The 18968-nt window shown below is 41.2% G+C and overlaps 2 protein-coding genes across 2 annotated transcripts in view; both read right to left on the minus strand.

Annotated features, from left to right (window-relative positions):
• The window catches only part of UBA6 (ubiquitin like modifier activating enzyme 6), a 29786-nt gene extending 21145 nt beyond the window's left edge, over positions 1-8641 (minus strand). Inside the window, 9 exon segments of the mRNA XM_082281404.1 lie at positions 573-695; positions 1258-1338; positions 2465-2576; positions 3080-3174; positions 3966-3994; positions 4834-4928; positions 5763-5825; positions 8070-8194; positions 8512-8641. Coding sequence (XP_082137530.1) covers positions 573-695; positions 1258-1338; positions 2465-2576; positions 3080-3174; positions 3966-3994; positions 4834-4928; positions 5763-5803 — 576 coding nt within the window. The 5' untranslated portion in view covers positions 5804-5825; positions 8070-8194; positions 8512-8641.
• A 6344-nt stretch (positions 8642-14985) lies between these two features.
• LOC309573486 (transmembrane protease serine 11E-like) overlaps positions 14986-18968 on the minus strand; it is a gene marked incomplete at its 3' end in the record, with an annotated part of 40865 nt that continues 36882 nt past the window's right edge. The window contains exons 8-11 of the mRNA XM_082282486.1: positions 18439-18634; positions 17393-17652; positions 16475-16617; positions 14986-15147 (exon numbers count right to left, since the gene is read on the minus strand). Of these exons, the coding sequence (XP_082138612.1) occupies positions 14986-15147; positions 16475-16617; positions 17393-17652; positions 18439-18634 (761 nt within the window). The remainder of the gene's footprint in view (positions 15148-16474; positions 16618-17392; positions 17653-18438; positions 18635-18968) is intronic.

Genomic DNA, 18968 nt, shown 5'->3' on the forward strand with positions numbered 1-18968 from the left:
GATAAGTGAGCTTACTGTCTGTAGTTCTAGAACTGAAAAAAGGACGTAAAGTAATTTCCCTTTATAAAACAGTAACACAAGTAGAAACTCTGCACTGGAAGTACTAGCAATAATATCCTCTTCTCATTGCCTCTGCTTCAGCTGGTTAAAACAAACCTTTAAATTTCTTTTCAAAATAAGTTCTCAATCCCCTTGATTGTTCCAGTACTCCGCCTCTAAGTGCTGCAGTTTCTCATAAAAAGGGCTCTTTTCATGCCTATTTTTCACGGTTCCTTAGAAGACTTACCCTATTCCCACACCAAAGTTATGCCCATTTCTTTCTACATCTCTTCATTTATTTCTCTCTCCCCCTCCAATTAAAAAAAAATCAGTACTTGTGTACATAGTAAGTAACAACCAGGAGGTATCAATAAGAACAAAGTAACCAAAGTAACTTTGCATCTCCTGTACTGCCAATTTTAAATTGCTTAGCAGGCTGCTAAGTGAAGCACTTTGGCACTCTCCTTTTCAAAGAGCCAAAAATGAGTCCTTTTAAAAACAGTAAAAGCAACACAATGACTTTTATCCCTTACTTGTGTTATATTTGAAATGAAGATCTCCTTTGGCTCCTCTCCTGTTGTATCCAGCACTTCAAATTCATCACCAAAGTCACAAAACAAACGTGAACATACTCCATACACATCTGCGCTGATGAACTACAAGAGAAAGCAAAAATCATGAGTATCCCTAGAACAGCACAAGCCAAAGAAATAATGCCTCACACTGGACCTCACTGAAGGCCAGCAGGTTTAATTCTACAGTGGAAACCTGTCGTGTACTCAGGCCACTGACTACATAGCACAGCACTGATGAAAGACCTTGAACCTGTATGAGCATTTCTGAGCCCATACACAACACAGGAATGCTACAGGAGCACTACACAGTGAAATACTACCATTTCTACATGTGGTCTCTTACATTCAGCCTCAGCACGTCCTTCGGTCTCAGCACATTCTTTCAGAACCATTTTCAGTTAACAGTGAAAACTCTTTAACACGACTGTTTTTTAATTAAGGACCAAGCTGTGGTTACCCATGCTGATATCCAGATAATACCACTAGCAACACTGTATTCCCAAAACTCCTGCTACTCCATCAACATGCCATCTGCATAGAATTATATACCTCATAACCAGCTTTCTCCATTTTGGAAAGAACACCCTGAAAGTCTGGAATGCTCACTGTACAGATTATGCATGTGTTTCATTTTTTCTATTACCTTAATAGGTGGCTGCTGAGCATGACAGAAGTCATTAATCTTCTTCTGCAGCAACAGACTTACTTCAGTCAATATGACACACTGTGAACAAGAACAGAAATACTTCTAAGACACTAAAAGCAATCAATATCGTCAGGCTATGGAAAAACTAGTACTAAGATGTTCCAGTTTGGCCAAATTTAGAAATATATGCTTGCTGACCTATGACATAAGAGTAAGTTACTTAGGTGTCCTGACTCCTATCCTCCACACTTAAGAGAAAGCAGTCTTGTGGAAGTTCTCGTTAAAGCAGATTGGTTACCACTCCATAGGTTCTGGAAACAAGATGAGTAAGAGCAGGAACAGCAAATTCTCAGTTTTTGGTTGCTTTTTATTTTAACTGTAGCTTTGAAACTCAAAACCCAATTAGAATATTTACCAAAACAATTATGGATAATCTCAGCAAAAATGTAGATTTTTAATTTTAGGATTAAAGCTAGCAAACAAACACAAATGACACTCATCAGTGCACACCAAGAAGTCTGCATAGGCTTCCAGTATTTGTGCTCATAAAACTGCAGACACAGAATTTCTGCATGCATTCTTTTGATGTCTGGGATGGTACTGGGTTCCAAGGCACATGCACTGCATCCCATTCAGCTACACATGGCCTGTTGGAGCTGGGACATTCAGAAACTTGGTGTGCTTGCATGTAAGCCACACAGTAAAGGCTCCCACTCAGGCTGAGCCATGCACACAGGCAGGAGACAGCTGACTGAAAAACTCCAAGTGCCCTCACTCCATCATAGAGGCATTTACATTTCATTACATACATACATGAACGATCTATTTATATAGCCTGAGCTTCTGCTGCCTGGAATTCAGCACACTGAATATATGTAGAACATCTGTGCTATGTAGCTGCAAAGAAAGGCCACAGTTTCGCCTTCAAAGAAAAAAATTTGTATAGCAACCCCACTTAGCTGTTTATTGTCATAGCAAATTCCATAGTAAGTGTACTAAGAAAGTGGTGGGAACACAAGACCACCGTTTCAGTCTTGAAAAAAACAAGCACAACACTTCATCAGTCCAAACAGAAGACCTACTGTTTTCTTTACATCATCTCAAAATGTACTTTAAAGTTCTTCATTGTATTTACTTACATTAAAAAATCCAAGCTGTTTGCTCTGAACAAAATACACATACAACTGCTTTAAGAGTGACATACCTGGTAGTGCTTTAGGAAAGACAGATCTGTGGTTTCATCTAGTGGCACAGTTGATGCTGCTACATGGACATATGGATTGAGTTCTGCAATACGATGAAGTGTGGCCTCAGCCCTGAAAGAACAGCAATTTTCAATTTTTTATGTGTCTACAAAATCGTATTTTCAATATAGAATTTCTTACTACACATGCCCTAAAAGAGTCCCTCACAATGTCTCCTGGCAACAATCACCAACTCATTTATTCACACTTCAATTCCTAGCAGGTCTGAGGAAAACTGCTGTGTCCAGTATAGTACAGGACCCACAGATGGTCTGCTGTCATGGCTGTTGTCCAGTCTTGTACAGGTGGCTGAGAAAGCCCAAGGAAGAAACGCACACTGGCCCCCACTATTAAATTTGCATTACAAGCAGTGACGCTTGTGACTCAGAGCCTCAATCCCAGTCTAGACTTCCTCTAATATCCACCTGGGCACTGTACTCAAAGTCAGCAACTCCAGACAAAGTGTTTAATAGGTATTTGAGATGTACTGCCAGCTCTTGGACAACAAACTGCTATTCTTGATGCTCAGGAAACTGTCAAGCTCAGTCCTTGCCCACTCCAAAGACTTCACTAACCTGTTCCTTTGACTGGTAACATCATCTTCATGGATGAAGAAGTTGATCCCCAAATCCCATTTCGTGCAGTGCTTGGTGTCATGAACTGTAAGAGCCTAAGAAAGTTTGTCAAAAAGCATTTGCTGGAAGAAATATACATGGTCACAGCACCCAAAAGCATGGATTAAGTCCCCCACAAAATGCTGGAGGACTAACACTGCAGCAGATTTCGCTGCAGCATATATAAGCTCTTCCAACATATTCCCCAAGAAAACTCTTACTGTTTGAGAGACCAAAACACATCTACAACATGCACTTCATTAAGCATTTTCCTCCCAGTTTGCAGTGATAACAGACAGCATTTAAATATCAAGGATGATTTTTGCCAGACTGTGATACAGGGGCAATTGTGATCTGAAAACTAATGGACTCATTTGATTTTTTTCTATTGGAAAGAAGAGTTTTAAAAGGCTTCTTGCTAATAAAATTAACCCTGGCAGCACAAAAGCAGTTGTTGGATTAAAACTCTCAACCATTCTAACATCTACACAAAAGGATTCTAATGGATGACAAAATAGGATAAGGTATTTTGAATAGTTTGGCTTTTGAGTTTGGACCACTCCATTTAGGAGAAGTCACGATGTACAAAAGGCTTCAGTATCTAATCAGCAGCTGGCTAAAATATTTTATGAGCTATTTCAGAGTGGAGTGGACATTAATGTGAAATTCTGACTGTACCACTAGAACATCCAGATTTTTGAAAGTTTTCACCCCTAGGTTCTCAAACATTTTGCAACCCTTCTACTGAAAAACAGATTCAGAAACTTTAGATTAATTAGCTAGTAGTGTTGTGCCTTTTTCTCATGCTCACCCAAGAATACCCAACAACAGAACTTCTTTTACATACCTTTACCCCGGCCAGAATGATGTTTTTGGCTGAAAAAACAAAACAAAGCAATAACAGAGAGAGGGACTCTTGCAGGTTACTTGCAAATCTGTAACTGGATAGTTAATCAGGTGGACAATAACAGTATTTCATTGTTAAGAACCTCACAGCTTAAGCATTTTTTCTCTTTTACATTTGGCTCAAGCATTCTACGGCACTCCTGAAAGCAAAATAACATAAGCAAGGTTAAAAAGGCTCTCTACATTTGTCATTTGTCAGCTGTTCATCCCACAATTGTGATTACAGAGATGCTAATGATAATAAACTGCAAAACCCCATGACTGTGTTCTGGCATCTGGTGCAGAGAACCACTAGAGCCAACTGAAGGAGTAATACCCCAGGCACAAACCAGCCAAAACAAGTCTTGCTCATAAAGAGTAAGCGGAATTGTTAAGGAGTCTCTTGTATCAGGGCAGTTATACATTTTCACCAAATAGTTCTGTTCTCCTACACACCCTCACATTTCCTACATGGGAATAATCTGGACTATAGCTGTTCCTATTATTACGTTCATTGATACTGATGCCTAAAGGACTAACTTGGATTACCTACCCTAAACCTTCACCCAGGACACAAGATTTGGGTAAAGCAATCTGGCCCATAGAAGCACATTTTACAGTAAAATTTGAAATGTTTTTCTAGTAAAATGAGAAGTTAAGTCCAGGATCTTTTCTGCACCTGCAATGTTAGTCATAAGAGTCATGTACACATAAATTCACTCAGGTAGTTTAGACATGCTTATTGTATTTAAATTTAAGGCTTGCAAGTATTCTGGGACAGTATGTTTATACACACTTGTGCCTCCTTAAACAAATGTCGCCTAACTTACCAATCTCCACACCAAGGCCACCTATACCACTCAGGAACACATGGGATTGAGCCATCTTCTGCATTGCTGTGTCTCCAAGAACATACCTCTGGCGACTACAGCAAAGATAAATTCAGATCAAAACAAGATACAAACAAAGTCAAGAGCATATTAAAGCAAGTCAAGAATTCCCACTCATTAAAAAATTTTTAAAAAGTTCAAATGTTTATCAGTCAAACAAAATTTGCACTCACAATCCATATAGTGAAATGCATTTAGTACAGACCTTGTCAGTGCCAGGTTTTAGAGAAGATAAATAACTTATAATTTTAAATCAGTGCAAAACTTCTTCAGGATGAACCAGTTTTTGCAATTAACTATTGAAGACACAAGCATGCAAAAGAATTTCTTTGTTATCAGAAATCTTCAAACCATAGGGTGACACAGCTTTTGTAGTCAGATCCTGAAATCTGGAAGAGTCCTAACTTCCAACTATACAACTAAACTTACACCATTTCTGAACACCACCTTTTTCACCAAGGAAAAGAATGACTTCCATCAGTTTACTGCCAAAAAGTAAAGTGACACAACACCTGAAGTATCGCACTGATTTAAAAAGAAGGTTTATTTGTTCTGCATACCAGCATTTTCTAAATTATTTTTTGATATACAAAGAAGCTTTTCATCCCACCACACTTTTACAGGGATATCTTTAGTCTCAGCAGAGACCCTCTGAACTATTGCCATGCCAAGAAATCTTTTTTTTTTTTTGAAATCTACAAAAAACCCTCAAAATCCAACACACTGAAGTCTGGAGGGTAACATAGCTATTGATGATGAGGACCAAGAAGCAAAGCAAAGCCTGAGGGATGAATGAAATTATGACATTACTGCATGTAAATATGTTCCTGGAAAGTCAGGAGCAACTCTTAAAAACCAGACAATCTTACCTATACAAAGCATCATCAATTTCCATAGAGTCTGCTGCCATGATTCAGTGTGATTTGTTTACACTAAAAGGGTTACAAAAAGAAATGAGCTGGTTAAGTCGGATGCAATTTCACAGCTGGCACCCCCTCCCCACCCCACTCAGTTCTTCATTAAAGGAACTGAAAAACAAAAAAGTGATGTTACACAGGAATCACTTTGTACATTAAGAAGCCTGTGGAACGCCACAGCACCAGGGTAATGAAAACACACACCAGCCAGAAGATAAGCATCCCCAAATCTTCAATAAATGCTTCCAAAATACAAACAGATGTTTATTTCCCTACTGAGGAAATGCAAGACTTACTTCTTGTATCTGCTACAGTTAGATTTACTAAAAGGGCAACTTCATTTTCTATTAATAGCTCCAAGCTGATCAACTTGCATCTACCTGCTCAGTGGGGTTTTTTGAAAACAAGATAGAAGATCCTTGAATGGCTAGAAATAGGCATTTATGGTGCATTATTTTGATGTTAATTGAAAATATTTAGGAAACAAGTTACTGTTTTAGCTAACTGAAGAAACCAACACCCAAAGATCTGGATTAATGCAGCATTTAACTAAGACATGCAGTTAGACAGTTTGTTAGGATTGTAAGAAAAAACATAATTTGTACTATTGAGGCCTTCAGCCCTTAACAAGGATGTTTTCATTGTTAAGTTGGTGATAACTAAGCAGCAGGATTAGGAACAAGCTGCCCCATGGCTCTTGTTTCTTACTTATGCACACTGGGAACTGGTGCTTCCTGAACCTGGCAGGTGACTGCCACCCAACACAGGATGACCAAAATAGACCCTGCGTGTACTTTTGTAGTAGTGATAGGAACTGATGTTCTGGGTCACATACCTTATTTCAGCTTTCTACAAACTGCCTTGGAAACTACAAATAGCTGACAACCCTCTCTCCTAAAAGATTGAAAAGTAAGGGCCCAGCCATACTAAAGACTTTTTTATTGGAGAGCACAGATATATCCTAAAACAGCTTTCAAACCTGCCCAAACCATAACTCCTATTCACTGTTCAGGTGACTTCAGCAAACATCTTAGCATTTCTGAGGGATGGCACCTGCATGTTGTCTGTCACAACATGGAGACTGCAACATTCTGACCCAAAATTTGTCCTTTTGGTTCTTAGATAGCGCTGAAATAGCACAGCAAGGGACAGAGTTACTACTGGACGCAGGCCACAAATCACATCCACAAAGCTCTTCCACTGTGTGGATACTAACTCTGACACTTCAGCTAGCACTCAAGGCAGTCAGCATGGGGCAGCTCCATCAAACTCTACACACCACCAGCCACTTCAGCGCAGCTCCTGTGCCCCTGACACCACAAGGGTTGAAGACAGGCAATGACCATTCTACTAGACCCAGATCTCAGGCCAGAGTGCAACACACCACATCTTACAGTCACAGGCTCCAGTCCCTGCTTAAATAAAGGCCTTCATTTCAACCACTGCCTAAGGCACAAGATTGGAAATCCCCCTCAAAGCAAGCCAGCATCATCTCGTAACAGTCCAGAGCTGTTCTGCTCCTCCCCAGACAGCACTGGCACTCTGGGACTACACAACATAAACGGATCGTGGTACGAAGATGAGGAAGGTGATCCACCCCTGGATAAAAGTGCTCAGCTTCCACTGCTGTGGCTGCTGACAGCCATCTCAATCCATCTCAATCTCTATGCCCTCCCAAACAGTCTTTTGTAAACAACTAGGATGTGTAATCAGCTGGCAAGAGAACCTTTGCCACCTGTTTCACACAGATTCATTTGACAGTGGCTCTTCCAATATATTTTTTAATTCCCTCTTTTCCTCCTGCAGTCATAGTTACAGCACTGAGATGCTGCCAGTGCACCCATCAGGTAGAGCAAAATACCTCCTTCCACACGGAGGATTTAAAGACACTATTGTCAAGCAACTGTAGGACAAACTTGGTTAAAGTATTCCTGTATCCAAGTTATTTCTCATTTTAGGTCAACCAGTATTGAATCTGTTTCCAAGAAATGCATGTAAAAAAGTCATTCTAACGTTATGTCCTAGTTCTTACCAGAGGCTCAGCATTTATACACTTGCCTGTTTCCTTTTAAAAGCCAACACTAGCGGTTTTAATGTCAGCCGTGTATTTAACTATTTAAGTAATGTTCTTAATTTTTAAAGCCTCAGCTGCTTGCATGACATAACCCAGGGACAAACCAAGAAGCTACATGTTACCAAGAAGGGCTAAGATGCTCTGAAGAGCAGCAAAGGCTTGTGCTGGCTTCACAGTGTTCTTACCTCCAAGTCAGCGCAGACTGAAGCAGTATTAACTACTCGCTGGTCAGCACGCTGGGATGGCACAGAGGCCTGGACTCATCCCACCTACCCAGGGCTTCCAGCGGCTAATCCCAGTCGATGTTTCCCTGTACAGTCGGTGGAGGGGGAGAGAGAGAGAGAGAGAGAGAGCTCAAACCCAGTTACTGCCCAGCCAGGCTAATGCGAGCCAGGCTAACACCTCGGATCTGCAGCGGGGAACCCCGACAGAGCCCAGGGCCCCCTGGAAACCAGCCCGACCCGGGTCCCAAGCAGAGCCTGGCGGCTGCAGCCCCCACTCGCCGCCGCGGCTCCCGGGGCGCTCCCGCGCCGCTGGGCACCGCCACCCGCCCGGCCGGGCCACCCCGGGCTCGCCGTGCCCCGCCCCCTCCGCGGCCCCGGCCCCGCCGCCGCCCGCTCTCCTCACCCCGCGGCGGCCCTAGCGTGGCGATCCAGGCCCGAGCGCTGCCGGCGGGGGAAGAGGCAGGAAGGGGGTGGGAAGCGGCAGCGCCGGTGCCGCGGCGCTTCCCCGCCTGCGCCGACATGAGGGGCCGGGCCGGTGCCGGTGCCGCCCTGGGGAGGCGGGTCCGCCGCGAGTCGGCAGCGGAAGGGGCTGCGCAGCCCCTGCCTGGCCGGAGCCGCTTAAGCCATTGAAAAACCCCGCCATTTTCTGCCTGAAAAGTAACACACCGTGATGTTAAAAACAATAAAATAAATAAATCCTCCTTAGGTTCAAGCATGACCAGTTTAGACAATGAAGAGCGCTTCCGGGCCCTGCTCCTGCGATACCTGCCGCCGCATCTCGCAGGAGAGCACCAGCAGGATGTCACCTACCACACAAACACACAAAATTTCATTCAAATGGTCTAGGGAGCCAACTGCGAAATGCCAGAGATTACCCAAGGCCGTAGAGGAGATTTGGCAAAGAGTCGTCAAAACAAAAGTACAGCCCATGCCCGGGTGGTATATAGGCTTTATTTTCTCTCCCGTTTCCCAGACTCTTGATTAAGATCCCAGCACTGCCCGCCTTCCCATCATCCAGTTTAATCTCCCTTCACGTTGAGCCCTGCCTTCCTTTCTGTTACCCCTGATCATTGGAGTAGGTGAGAGCTTGCTACCATTAGCACATATTGTCTGGAATGGGAGGGATTCAAGCAATGAAAAGTGTCCTTGCATACAGTGAATACAGAATAGTCACTTTGTATTTTAGAATATTTATAGCTTAAGAAAGAAAAGAACAAACAGACCAACCATCTGCATTCTACCGTACACCAAGAAAAAAAAAAAAAAAAAAAAAGCAAGGTTGTTGTCTATCTTGATTGGGGTTTTGGGCACTTGTAAGGACAATAAGACCCAAGTTTTGTCCTCTTTGTGAGCATCCAGTGCATTGTTTTGGCATTTCTCTCTAACAAAGTTCTATCAACCCTCAAGATTTACACCTCAGTCCAACAGTGCACACAGCCTTTGTACTTAATTAGTAACAAAGATTAAGAGCAGCTGGACAACACTGTGCTCGTTCAAACTTGCGCTGTGCTTTGGCAGGATGAGGGTGGGTGAAGGTTCCTGTCTGCTACACCGCTGTTTTCACACGCAGAAAATTCGAGATGTGGGCAAATTTCAGAGAACCACTAGAGGCCACTAGAAGTCTGGAATGCCGAACTCAGAGACGGGATAAAGGGAGAAAGCCCTTTGGGATGTCGATTGAAACCCTTAGCAGTAAAGGAATTGGATAGTAAGGCTAGTATTTGCTTTGTAGCTTTTTCACGTAATACGTAAGAATCAGAACACAGAAGAATTACTTTCATTATTTCAATACAGTAATTTCAAAGAGCAGTGCATGTATCTAAGGGATGGAATTAACAGGAGACCCAGTGACAAAGGGTGGGGAGGAAAAATGAAGGAGAGTTTAAAGACAGCAAAAATGTCAGCTTCAGTTTTGTCACTTGCATAATTTTTAGTCTTGTCAGTGATTTTTACCTTAATGTTTGTGGTTTCTTTCCTTAAAAATAAACCTTCTTTCTTTCTTTCTTTCTTTCTTTCTTTCTTTCTTTCTTTCTTTCTTTCTTTCTTTCTTTCTTTCTTTCTTTCTTTCTTTCTTTCTTTCTTTCTTTCTTTCTTTCTTTCTTTCTTTCTTTCTTTCTTTTAAGGTTAGCCTAACCATTCTTATTTTTAAAAACTTACCCATCAAATGTGTTATGAATAATAATAATAATTTTAAAAATCTGCTACCTACCATCTTTGTGTCCAGGTCATTACATTTTTCAAGAACCAGTCCACTTTGATACAGTCATCTCCCATGAAACAGATTTTGCATAGTCACAGCAAATAATGACAAGCCTTTTGCCTAAGTAGAGAAACAGCAACATCCAGTTAATTCTGGTGTAACCCTTTAACAGTAAGCAGGCAAACACTAACCATCAGTGAAACAATGAATATGGGCCTTCTAAGACAAAATGCCACAAAGAAATGGACAGATTCTGTTTACCCCAGAAGCCAAAGAAATGGGTTCCCAAATGCATCAGTTAGTAGGTGTATTCAGGAGCTCTCTAGGCTGATGGTACCAAATCAAAACAGATACAGGTTTTCCCCTAACTTTCTAAGACTGCAAAATTTGAAATATCTGGAGTCATTTGACTTTTCTTTTTCCCCATAGCCTTCTTCTTAAAAACTACATATGACATTAAAATCTTAGTATATTTGGATAAATAAATTACTTTTATAGGAAATCCCAGCTCCCTAGTTGCATCATGTTATAGTCAGCTATAGCTTTTGAGGTAGCAAGCAGAGCTGTCAGTTTACAGACTTGCTGAAACAATGACTGGGATGAGGCTGTGGCCAGGAGAACATCACCACCTCCAGACTTGAGCCTATTCATGTCCCAGATCTCCATAATTTCACTTTATGTGCACCACTGTAGATTCATTCTCCATCCAGGTATTGGATATATCTTTAGAGCCAGTATTTTCATAAGAAGCTGAAGCAGAATAGCTGTAAATCTCCTTTCCTTCTGCTGGGAAAATCCAAGCCACTTGAGTTTTTTTCAGTCTGTTAATTTCCTGGTTTCCAGGTGTGATTTCACATATCTTAATGAGGAATCCAAAGTGGGGATTTGGGGAGGTACATTTGTTTCCCTGATTGGTTTAGTTAATAAGCAAACCAGCAGACAAAACTCTTGTAGTTTTTTCCCTAAAAATGTGTTATTTGAAAATGCTAAGGCAAACACAGTTCAGTTTAGCACACAGGCCAGTCTAGAAGTTACCATAAATCTACATCAACATCCTTCAGTGGGTTTCCAAACATCCTGCCATAGGCTATGGCTTGCACTCACTCTTGTAGGAGCAAGATGCTGACTGGCAAGGCTTTGTCTCCTCTTTTTGGCAACCCATGCGGTGTAGGAGTGTTTTGATGGCATATTTAAAAGGACTCCAGCTTCCCAGCTGGCTGGGCCGAAAGATCTTGCCACTTACAGCTGCTCTAGCAAGTGACACCTTCCTAGAAACCATGTTAATAATGTCGATAAATCCAGATAAACAAAGGTACCAATTACCTAAGCTGATTTCACACTGAGATGTGTTTGACTGCATTTCTAAAAGCAAGAGCCAGCTTTTCCGTGCCCGTGAATCTCCAGCATAGGCTGCAAGTTGCCAGATAAACATTCATTGGGTTAAATAATGACTTTTGGCTCTCAACTCATCTTATTTGTTAACAGGAATAGCAGATACAGAATGGGATTTTCTACGAGCTTTACTTACATAAGGAATCCTGATGACAGACTGATGTCATTCAACCAGACCTCCTCACATGATTAGGCCTTGTGCAATCAGCCTCTTCTTTCTTTCCTACTTTGGCTCCAAGCTGAAAATTAGCATTGGGCAAGCCCCAGACAACCCAATTTGAATAACCAGAGGTTTGGAACACATTTCTTGATGCTTTAAATATACCTGGGGAATCTCAGGAGAATTGGTACCAGCTGCATAGGGCTCCCTGTAGCCCGTTTGCAGGGATGCAACATCACACACAGGTTTTTTTTTCAAGGGCAGAAGCAGGGTGGTGAATTCTTGAATGAAGCTTCAGATCCATTCTCTAATTTGCATAGTACTAGCTTAACTAAAATTCACCTCTGAGTATTTTAGAAAAGCAAATGCCCCACCTTGTCTTCGGTGAAATATCTGTAAAGTTCAAGCACTGTTAATAACAAAACAATTCCTAGGACAGAGAATGGACAGAAAACTATAGTTTTAGAATAGTTTTATATAAAATAAGGAAGATTAGTCTATTTTGTGTCATATTCAAATTTTAGCTTGATTATTATTATGGGAAAAAAAAGGACAGAAAAGGATCAATTCTTTTAAAATACATTTAATGTTATGCAACATATTGCCTTTATTTTGTTTAAATCCTTGCTAAATCTTAACATCAACAATAATAAAAGGCTTTAAAAAACCTTTTTATTCACACCGTAGTCTCATTGTTTTATTCTAAGGCAGAAAACAAACAGAGTCATCATAAATAAAACACTGACATGGAATATAAGACAAACCCAGGCCAGGCAGTTTGCTAAAAAGTTTATGAAAAGTGCATCTGGCTGGCTCAGGACTCCCTGAGTAAGGTAGACATTCTCCCACACACCTCTTGGCTATTTATCCACTCTTGAGAAAATCTGAAATAAAGGCTGCCTTTCTCATTTTAAAGGTATTGCATGTACATGTCACTTGAAGTGTGAGGTAGGAACCAGTTTCTAGAGGCTGTATCTGGGCCTGACCTCCTTATTGTTGCCCCTCCATTTGCTATGCAAAAAGAGACTTAAGTGCAAAACAAAGCCTTAGCTGCCTATGAAAGTGAACTACTGTTTCTTTTCACTCACAATACATCAGCTGATTGTAAAGGACACTTCTCATGATTTTCACCTTCAAAGCAGTAAGAGGCACAAATAACTAGACGAAATTTTTTTTTTTCCTAAAGGATTCCTTTGAAAAAAGGGGACTTGAGCACTAGAAGAAAGCAATGTTTTCAGGTTATCTAATTCAAAGCTCCATGAAGTTTCTGTTTTGTAACTGAACCTGGCCTAGAGTAAATTCTTAATTGAAAAACAACAGCAACTCAAAAGTGCATAAATGACAAACTTCATCAATAAATTAAGGAAATGGATTTGCTGCATCTATCTATCCTCCTAACTGTCCCAAGATCCTCTTCTTTTTACAATGACATGGAAAATCAGAATAAAGGTACTACTACTTTGAAACCAAAACTAATCTAAAGTCTTCATTAGATTTCTTTCTGAGATAAGGCAACTTGTCTTTTACCAAAATTCAAAAGACAGAATGACTGGAAGTAGCCCAATAACAAGACAACCCCTCCTACACCACCAAGGCTTAAACACAGGTTTTTCCATTCATATGTAGACTTGTAATTCAGGGTGTGGGTTTTCAAGAAGTGCCAAACATCTCATTCCCAGGGATGCTGATTACTGGAGAGCTTGCACAGTAGGAAGGCTGAGGAGAGATCCAGTCCTGAGCAGTGGAGGAGGCAGGATGCTTCAGCAGAATTTTCACCTGTAGTAGGTGTGGCTGTGGGACTTGCAGTTTCATTTACGTCTTGTACAGACTCCTGTGAGTCCTGTATTCAGAGCCTAAGCAGTCCAGTGGCTGTTTGAAGACTACAGGTGACAGTAGTGGAGTGACATTTTGGATCCCCATATTGAAGGCCTTGGCTCTAGAGGACCCCCTTCCACCAGCAATCCATGAGAGGTCGTGCACAGAGGTAGGAAAAGTGCTTAATCAATGTGTGAGGATTGCATTTTCTCTGAAGTTCTTTTTGGGACTGTTCTTTAATATAAAATTACAGTTCATCCTCATAAGATTCATATTCAGGTTCATATTCATTCATGGCAGAGATGAATCCATCAGTGAAGTATCACTAATTGCTTTCTTTGCAGTGAGATGGTTTCTGCTGGCTGGCATGCCCTTGGAAAAGCGTGCTGTTTCTTGAACCGAAAAGGTAGTTCCCTTTGTGGTGAATAGTTATTTTTCCTTTAGAACAAATTTAAATGCCATGTTTCTTTCTATGGAGATTGTTCTTGGGGGCACACTTTTTTTTACAAAAACAGTTTAGGTAGAGCTTGTGTTTCTGCATCTGAAGCATATTGTGTGTTGAACAGAGTAGATCTAGAAGACAACAGGTACAGAGGTAGCAGCACAATGTTGTGATAAAGCAATTCCACAATAGCAACTTCAAGCAACTTGAACTTCACAGAATCCACAAAAAAAAAATCCTGTTTAAATGTGCTTTGCAATAAAAACATCAAGTTTTTCTCTTTCCCCTTCCAACCTACTGCAAGCACAGAAATCCTACTTTTCCTTAGCTAGGACCTACCCTCCAACTGATCCACTTTTAGTTACCAAGACCACGGAGCAAGGTGGGCATCCAGGTTCTCAGCTGGAGTTAGTGCAGATGATAGTCTCTAACAAGAATAATCATCAAGGGTCCACTTTGCTAGAAACACAGCTGTGATAGCATTTGGTTCACTGGAGGAGGAAGATTTAGCTGCAGACCTTGCCCATGGCTGAAGAAAAATTTCTTCTTTCTTTCCCCTGGAAAATGTTTGCATTTATAAAGCAGGTAAATTGGTAGCTTTTAAAGTAATTTTAATTATGTCAGTTCATAATTTCTGGTAAGGGAGAAAGTTTCACGGCTCAAAGATGAGGCAGACAATTTCATACATTTAGCATGAATTCAGAAGGGTTAGGATCTCTGACAGCAAAGATACTGCTTGCTGTGGGCTAAGGTTGCTTCAACCAAAATTACATAGGAATATATAGACTAAAAAAATAACCTTTCAGAATTACAGACAAATACAAGTTACATGTAGTCTATGTAGTTAAATCCATTTTTTCCTTTGGAATTAGATGCCCGTTTTTGTAGTAATCCAGTCACGGAAATAAGTCACTCGTGTGTAAACTCCAGGTTTATTTGGTTTGGCACATTCATCTCCCCAGCTCACTATTCCCACGAGGTACCACATCAGTCTAGAGTCTGGAGTAACCAGTGGTCCCCCAGAGTCCCCCTAGAAAAAGAGGAGGGGGGAAAAATTTAATTGATCAGAAGAGAAAATACAATTCTCTCCATAGACAGACTATAAGAGACTTCCTATAAGAGGAGTAAACAAGCAGTATTTCAAGAGCTGCCATTTGTGCAGAATCCAGGCTGTTTCTGAAACTTGAGTCAGAAGTCTGTGGCATTTTCCTCTTTGCCAGGGGACCTCCTGACCTCTGTTTCCATACTGTTACAGTAAAAAAACCCAACAAAAAGCTTCTCTTCTGTTTTGTGAAGACTGCTTTCCACCTGCCTTGTCTTCTTCCTCGTACAGAGTAGGGAAACACAAGGATAGACAGCAATCTAAGCCAGCAGGAACCATTTTTTTAACAGGTTTTAATATTAATTGCTATTCTTGAAATAATTAATTTTAGTCACTTGCAGCAATAACGTTTCAAAAAGGAGTTTAAAGCTCCTTTTGTTTTGGAGCTTTCATCAAGAACTTGGTCTTCTAGTTAGGTAATATCTCCTTAAGATATTATCCACTTTCCAAGGCTCAGTACCGGAAACCTTACAGACAGAGAGGCAGTCTTCACACAACAGACTGAATTCCCCGACTTTCACCAAAATTATTTACTGAACTAAACAGCAGTTGCACCCTTCTGCTCAGGTCTCTTCAGTGCTGAGCCAGGAACAGAAGAATGAGCTTCCCAGGCTTATTCTTTAGGGAGTTTGTCTTTGGGCAAAAATCTGTAGGACTGGGATTCAGGAAACTGTCAGTATTGAACCAGCACTTTGAGTACAATGTTTTAAAATAACATAAATAGAACTTATGTTTTTAAAAGTTATCACTATGGAAATATTTTTCTTTGAACATAAGCATTTCCTTGCAGCATTTGCGAACCTGCAGCATGCACATTTCCTTTCCATTCTTTTACACCTACCTTCCTTATGGTTATCTTTGTTTCAGAGAGTTTTCCTTTCACTGAGCCAAGAGTGTTACCAAAGATCACAAAGATTGTAACAGGTGCGTTATGATATGATCCAGTCCAGAATTTAAGTTCAGTGAGTGATAGTGTGGTTTTGCTGGTAACTTAACATTCTTAACCTTCTTCCTTCTCACCTCTACAGATGTCTGGTTTTAGCTATTTGAGACATCTAATTTTTAGCTCATAACTAGTATAACAGCATTTAGTGCTAAATGATGGATACTGAATGCTATTTCACTGTACAACTTAATTCCTGTTTGATTGGAGCCTATTTAAAGAACTAATACACTGTCCAATTAAGATTTGGTCAACCAGATACTGCAGTAAGTATTAAAATAGCTTTTCTTTCTAATTTTCAGCTACAATTACCTGACAAGCATCTACTCCTCCTTCCAAGTATCCTGCACACAACATCCTGGGTGTTATGTCCCCATCATACACTTCTTCTCTGTTGCAAGTGTCTGAGTCAATAAGTTTCACTGTTGCCTCCTGAAGAGCATTTGGGGCTGGACCTGAGAGACAATACAATTTGGGTATTTATCAACATAATTACTTAGCGGTAGTTAATATACAGGAAGATAATGTCCTCTTATGGAGGACCAGCTTGATTTGGTTTAATGTGGAGGTTTTGCTTGTTGATCTGTCTAGGTCAGGCCCTTAAGGAGAATGTACATAGAATCACAGACTCACTTGGGAACTGTACCATTAACACTGAAGTAACAATTGCATAGTGCCTTAAGTGTAAATCCATATATTTTATACATGTTCCATATAACACAAATTCCACATTCCATGGAACACAAATTACCTAGCAATTTGGGCAGATGATACAAAATGAAGACATCTTGATTCCATTGGTAAATCCACTCTTAGTGTGGCCTGGTAAGAGCGTGAGCTTGGGTAATTCACAGCTTGCTCTGCACATTTATCTGAAAGCTCACAGAGTTCTCTGTAGCTTCTGGCTAGTGCTGGGGAAATAGTTTTTTAGGTGCTATACAAACATGTGCATGGCTGGACTACCTGTCTTAAAAATTTACAGTATGGAATGGAAAGGCTGGGAAAACAGAAGGGTCTTCTTCCTTTTTTTCTGCGCCAGTGGATTGTAGCTCTGTCTTTATCCACTCTAGTTTTAGAACAAGAAAGTGATGCCTACAACTAAACAAACCTATTGCAAACATTAGGCTTGCTGCCGTAGAACGTGTGGCTACAGAAGTGGTATCAGTTCAGTAGCAGATCAGAGCCGCTGTTTATGGACCATACAGGTCATCTGGCAGACTCAGGACTCACCGTCGTTGGTAAGAGCTCCCCAGCCTGTGATGACAGCGTAAATATTGTAGGGAAAAGTCTGAGACGGCTCAGGCAGACAGACACGGTGTATGCTGCTCGTGAACTCAACTCGGTTGGAGAGCTGCACAAGTGCAATGTCATAGTCATGTTCTGGGTAGAGGTACTTCTCATGAATAATAATTGTCTTGACTGAGCGCTTCAAGCTTGGTGGCTTCAGAAGAGCTCCAAAAGTAGCAGTCCACTTCTGAGGGTGAGTCATGCTGAAAAATGTAAGAGTGCTGTAAGTATTTTGCGGTAAATATATGTTTGGGACTTTAAATTTGCTGAGTGCCTTTACTGTAAAACTCCTTCAAGCCAGCTCTCTACTAGACTGTTGTGGCATCCATCACTTTCCATAACAGAACTGTGGGCTGCTGCTAGAAGAGGGCACTCCTGCATTCCCTTCTCAGCCATGGTCTTGTACTCCTCCCCTGCTCCTTGTCCCTGATCTAACCACTGTGTGGCCACAGGGTGTTGTCAAATCAAAAAGCTCTTCTGCTGTAAACTCTTTGTTTCCCGTACAATTTTTGCACATTGATAATTTGTTCAATCAGCTGGTCCATCTGAAAATGCCTTGCAGATTCACAGTTGCCATGCTTTAAACAAAAAATGCTGGGCGTGAATGGCTGAATAGAGGGGTGGGTGACTGCTGGTAGCAGCCTGCAGTGGCAGCAACCTCATCGTGACACTAAGGCATATATTTAAGAAACACGAAGTGTAACAGGAAACAAATACTCCACCATGTCAGTCACCTTAACTTTTTTGCTCATCTTTGCTCAATATGCCAAATAATGATTTTCACTCATAAAATTTCCAGTTCTGCTCCAAAGGGACAGTCTTTAATTTCTCATTGAAACATCCAGTTGATGGGCCTACTTAACCCTGACTTTTCTCCTCCAAAATTGTTTTTCTGGGAAAGAGTCGGGGGTGTGGTGCAAATCTGGAAAACCACACAACTTGATACACAAGGGGCACATTCTGCTGCAGATTCTAAGATGGGAACTTACTCTCTGAAGCAGTGAGCTGCAGATACCAGCCAGGTGTTGCTGATGAGTGTGGCACCACAGCGATGGATGTTATTGTACTGCAAGCTGGCCTGCCACGGCCAATCCCCGGTCTCTGCAGAAGACAATCCACCAACGATTCTCAGCGATGAGGATTTTGCCATTGACTTGACTGATCTATTCTGCCGTAACCCACAGACTGTCAAAAAGGATGAGGAGAGTATTAGGTATTCCTCTGTTTAGTAGATATTCCTGCAAATGACTGTGGAAAACATAATGTAAGACTATGCACCACTTATGTCTTCTATACCTATTGACATCAACAAGAAAACATACTTCCACCAGCCCCCCAAATCAGAGCTCCTCTTGCACAACCCATGTGTTAGAAGCCTGAATGAACAACTGACTATCATGGGAAGCCATGATGGTCAAACATTCAGGCTTAGCTGTGTGAGCAGTCCAATTCAGGAATCAAATTCTTCACCACACACCCAAGACAATTCCCAAATACAGGGATTGCCAACTTTTATGTC

Source organism: Coloeus monedula (assembly GCF_965178545.1).
Source record: "Coloeus monedula genome assembly, chromosome: 5".
NCBI classification, from domain to species: Eukaryota; Metazoa; Chordata; class Aves; order Passeriformes; family Corvidae; genus Coloeus; species Coloeus monedula.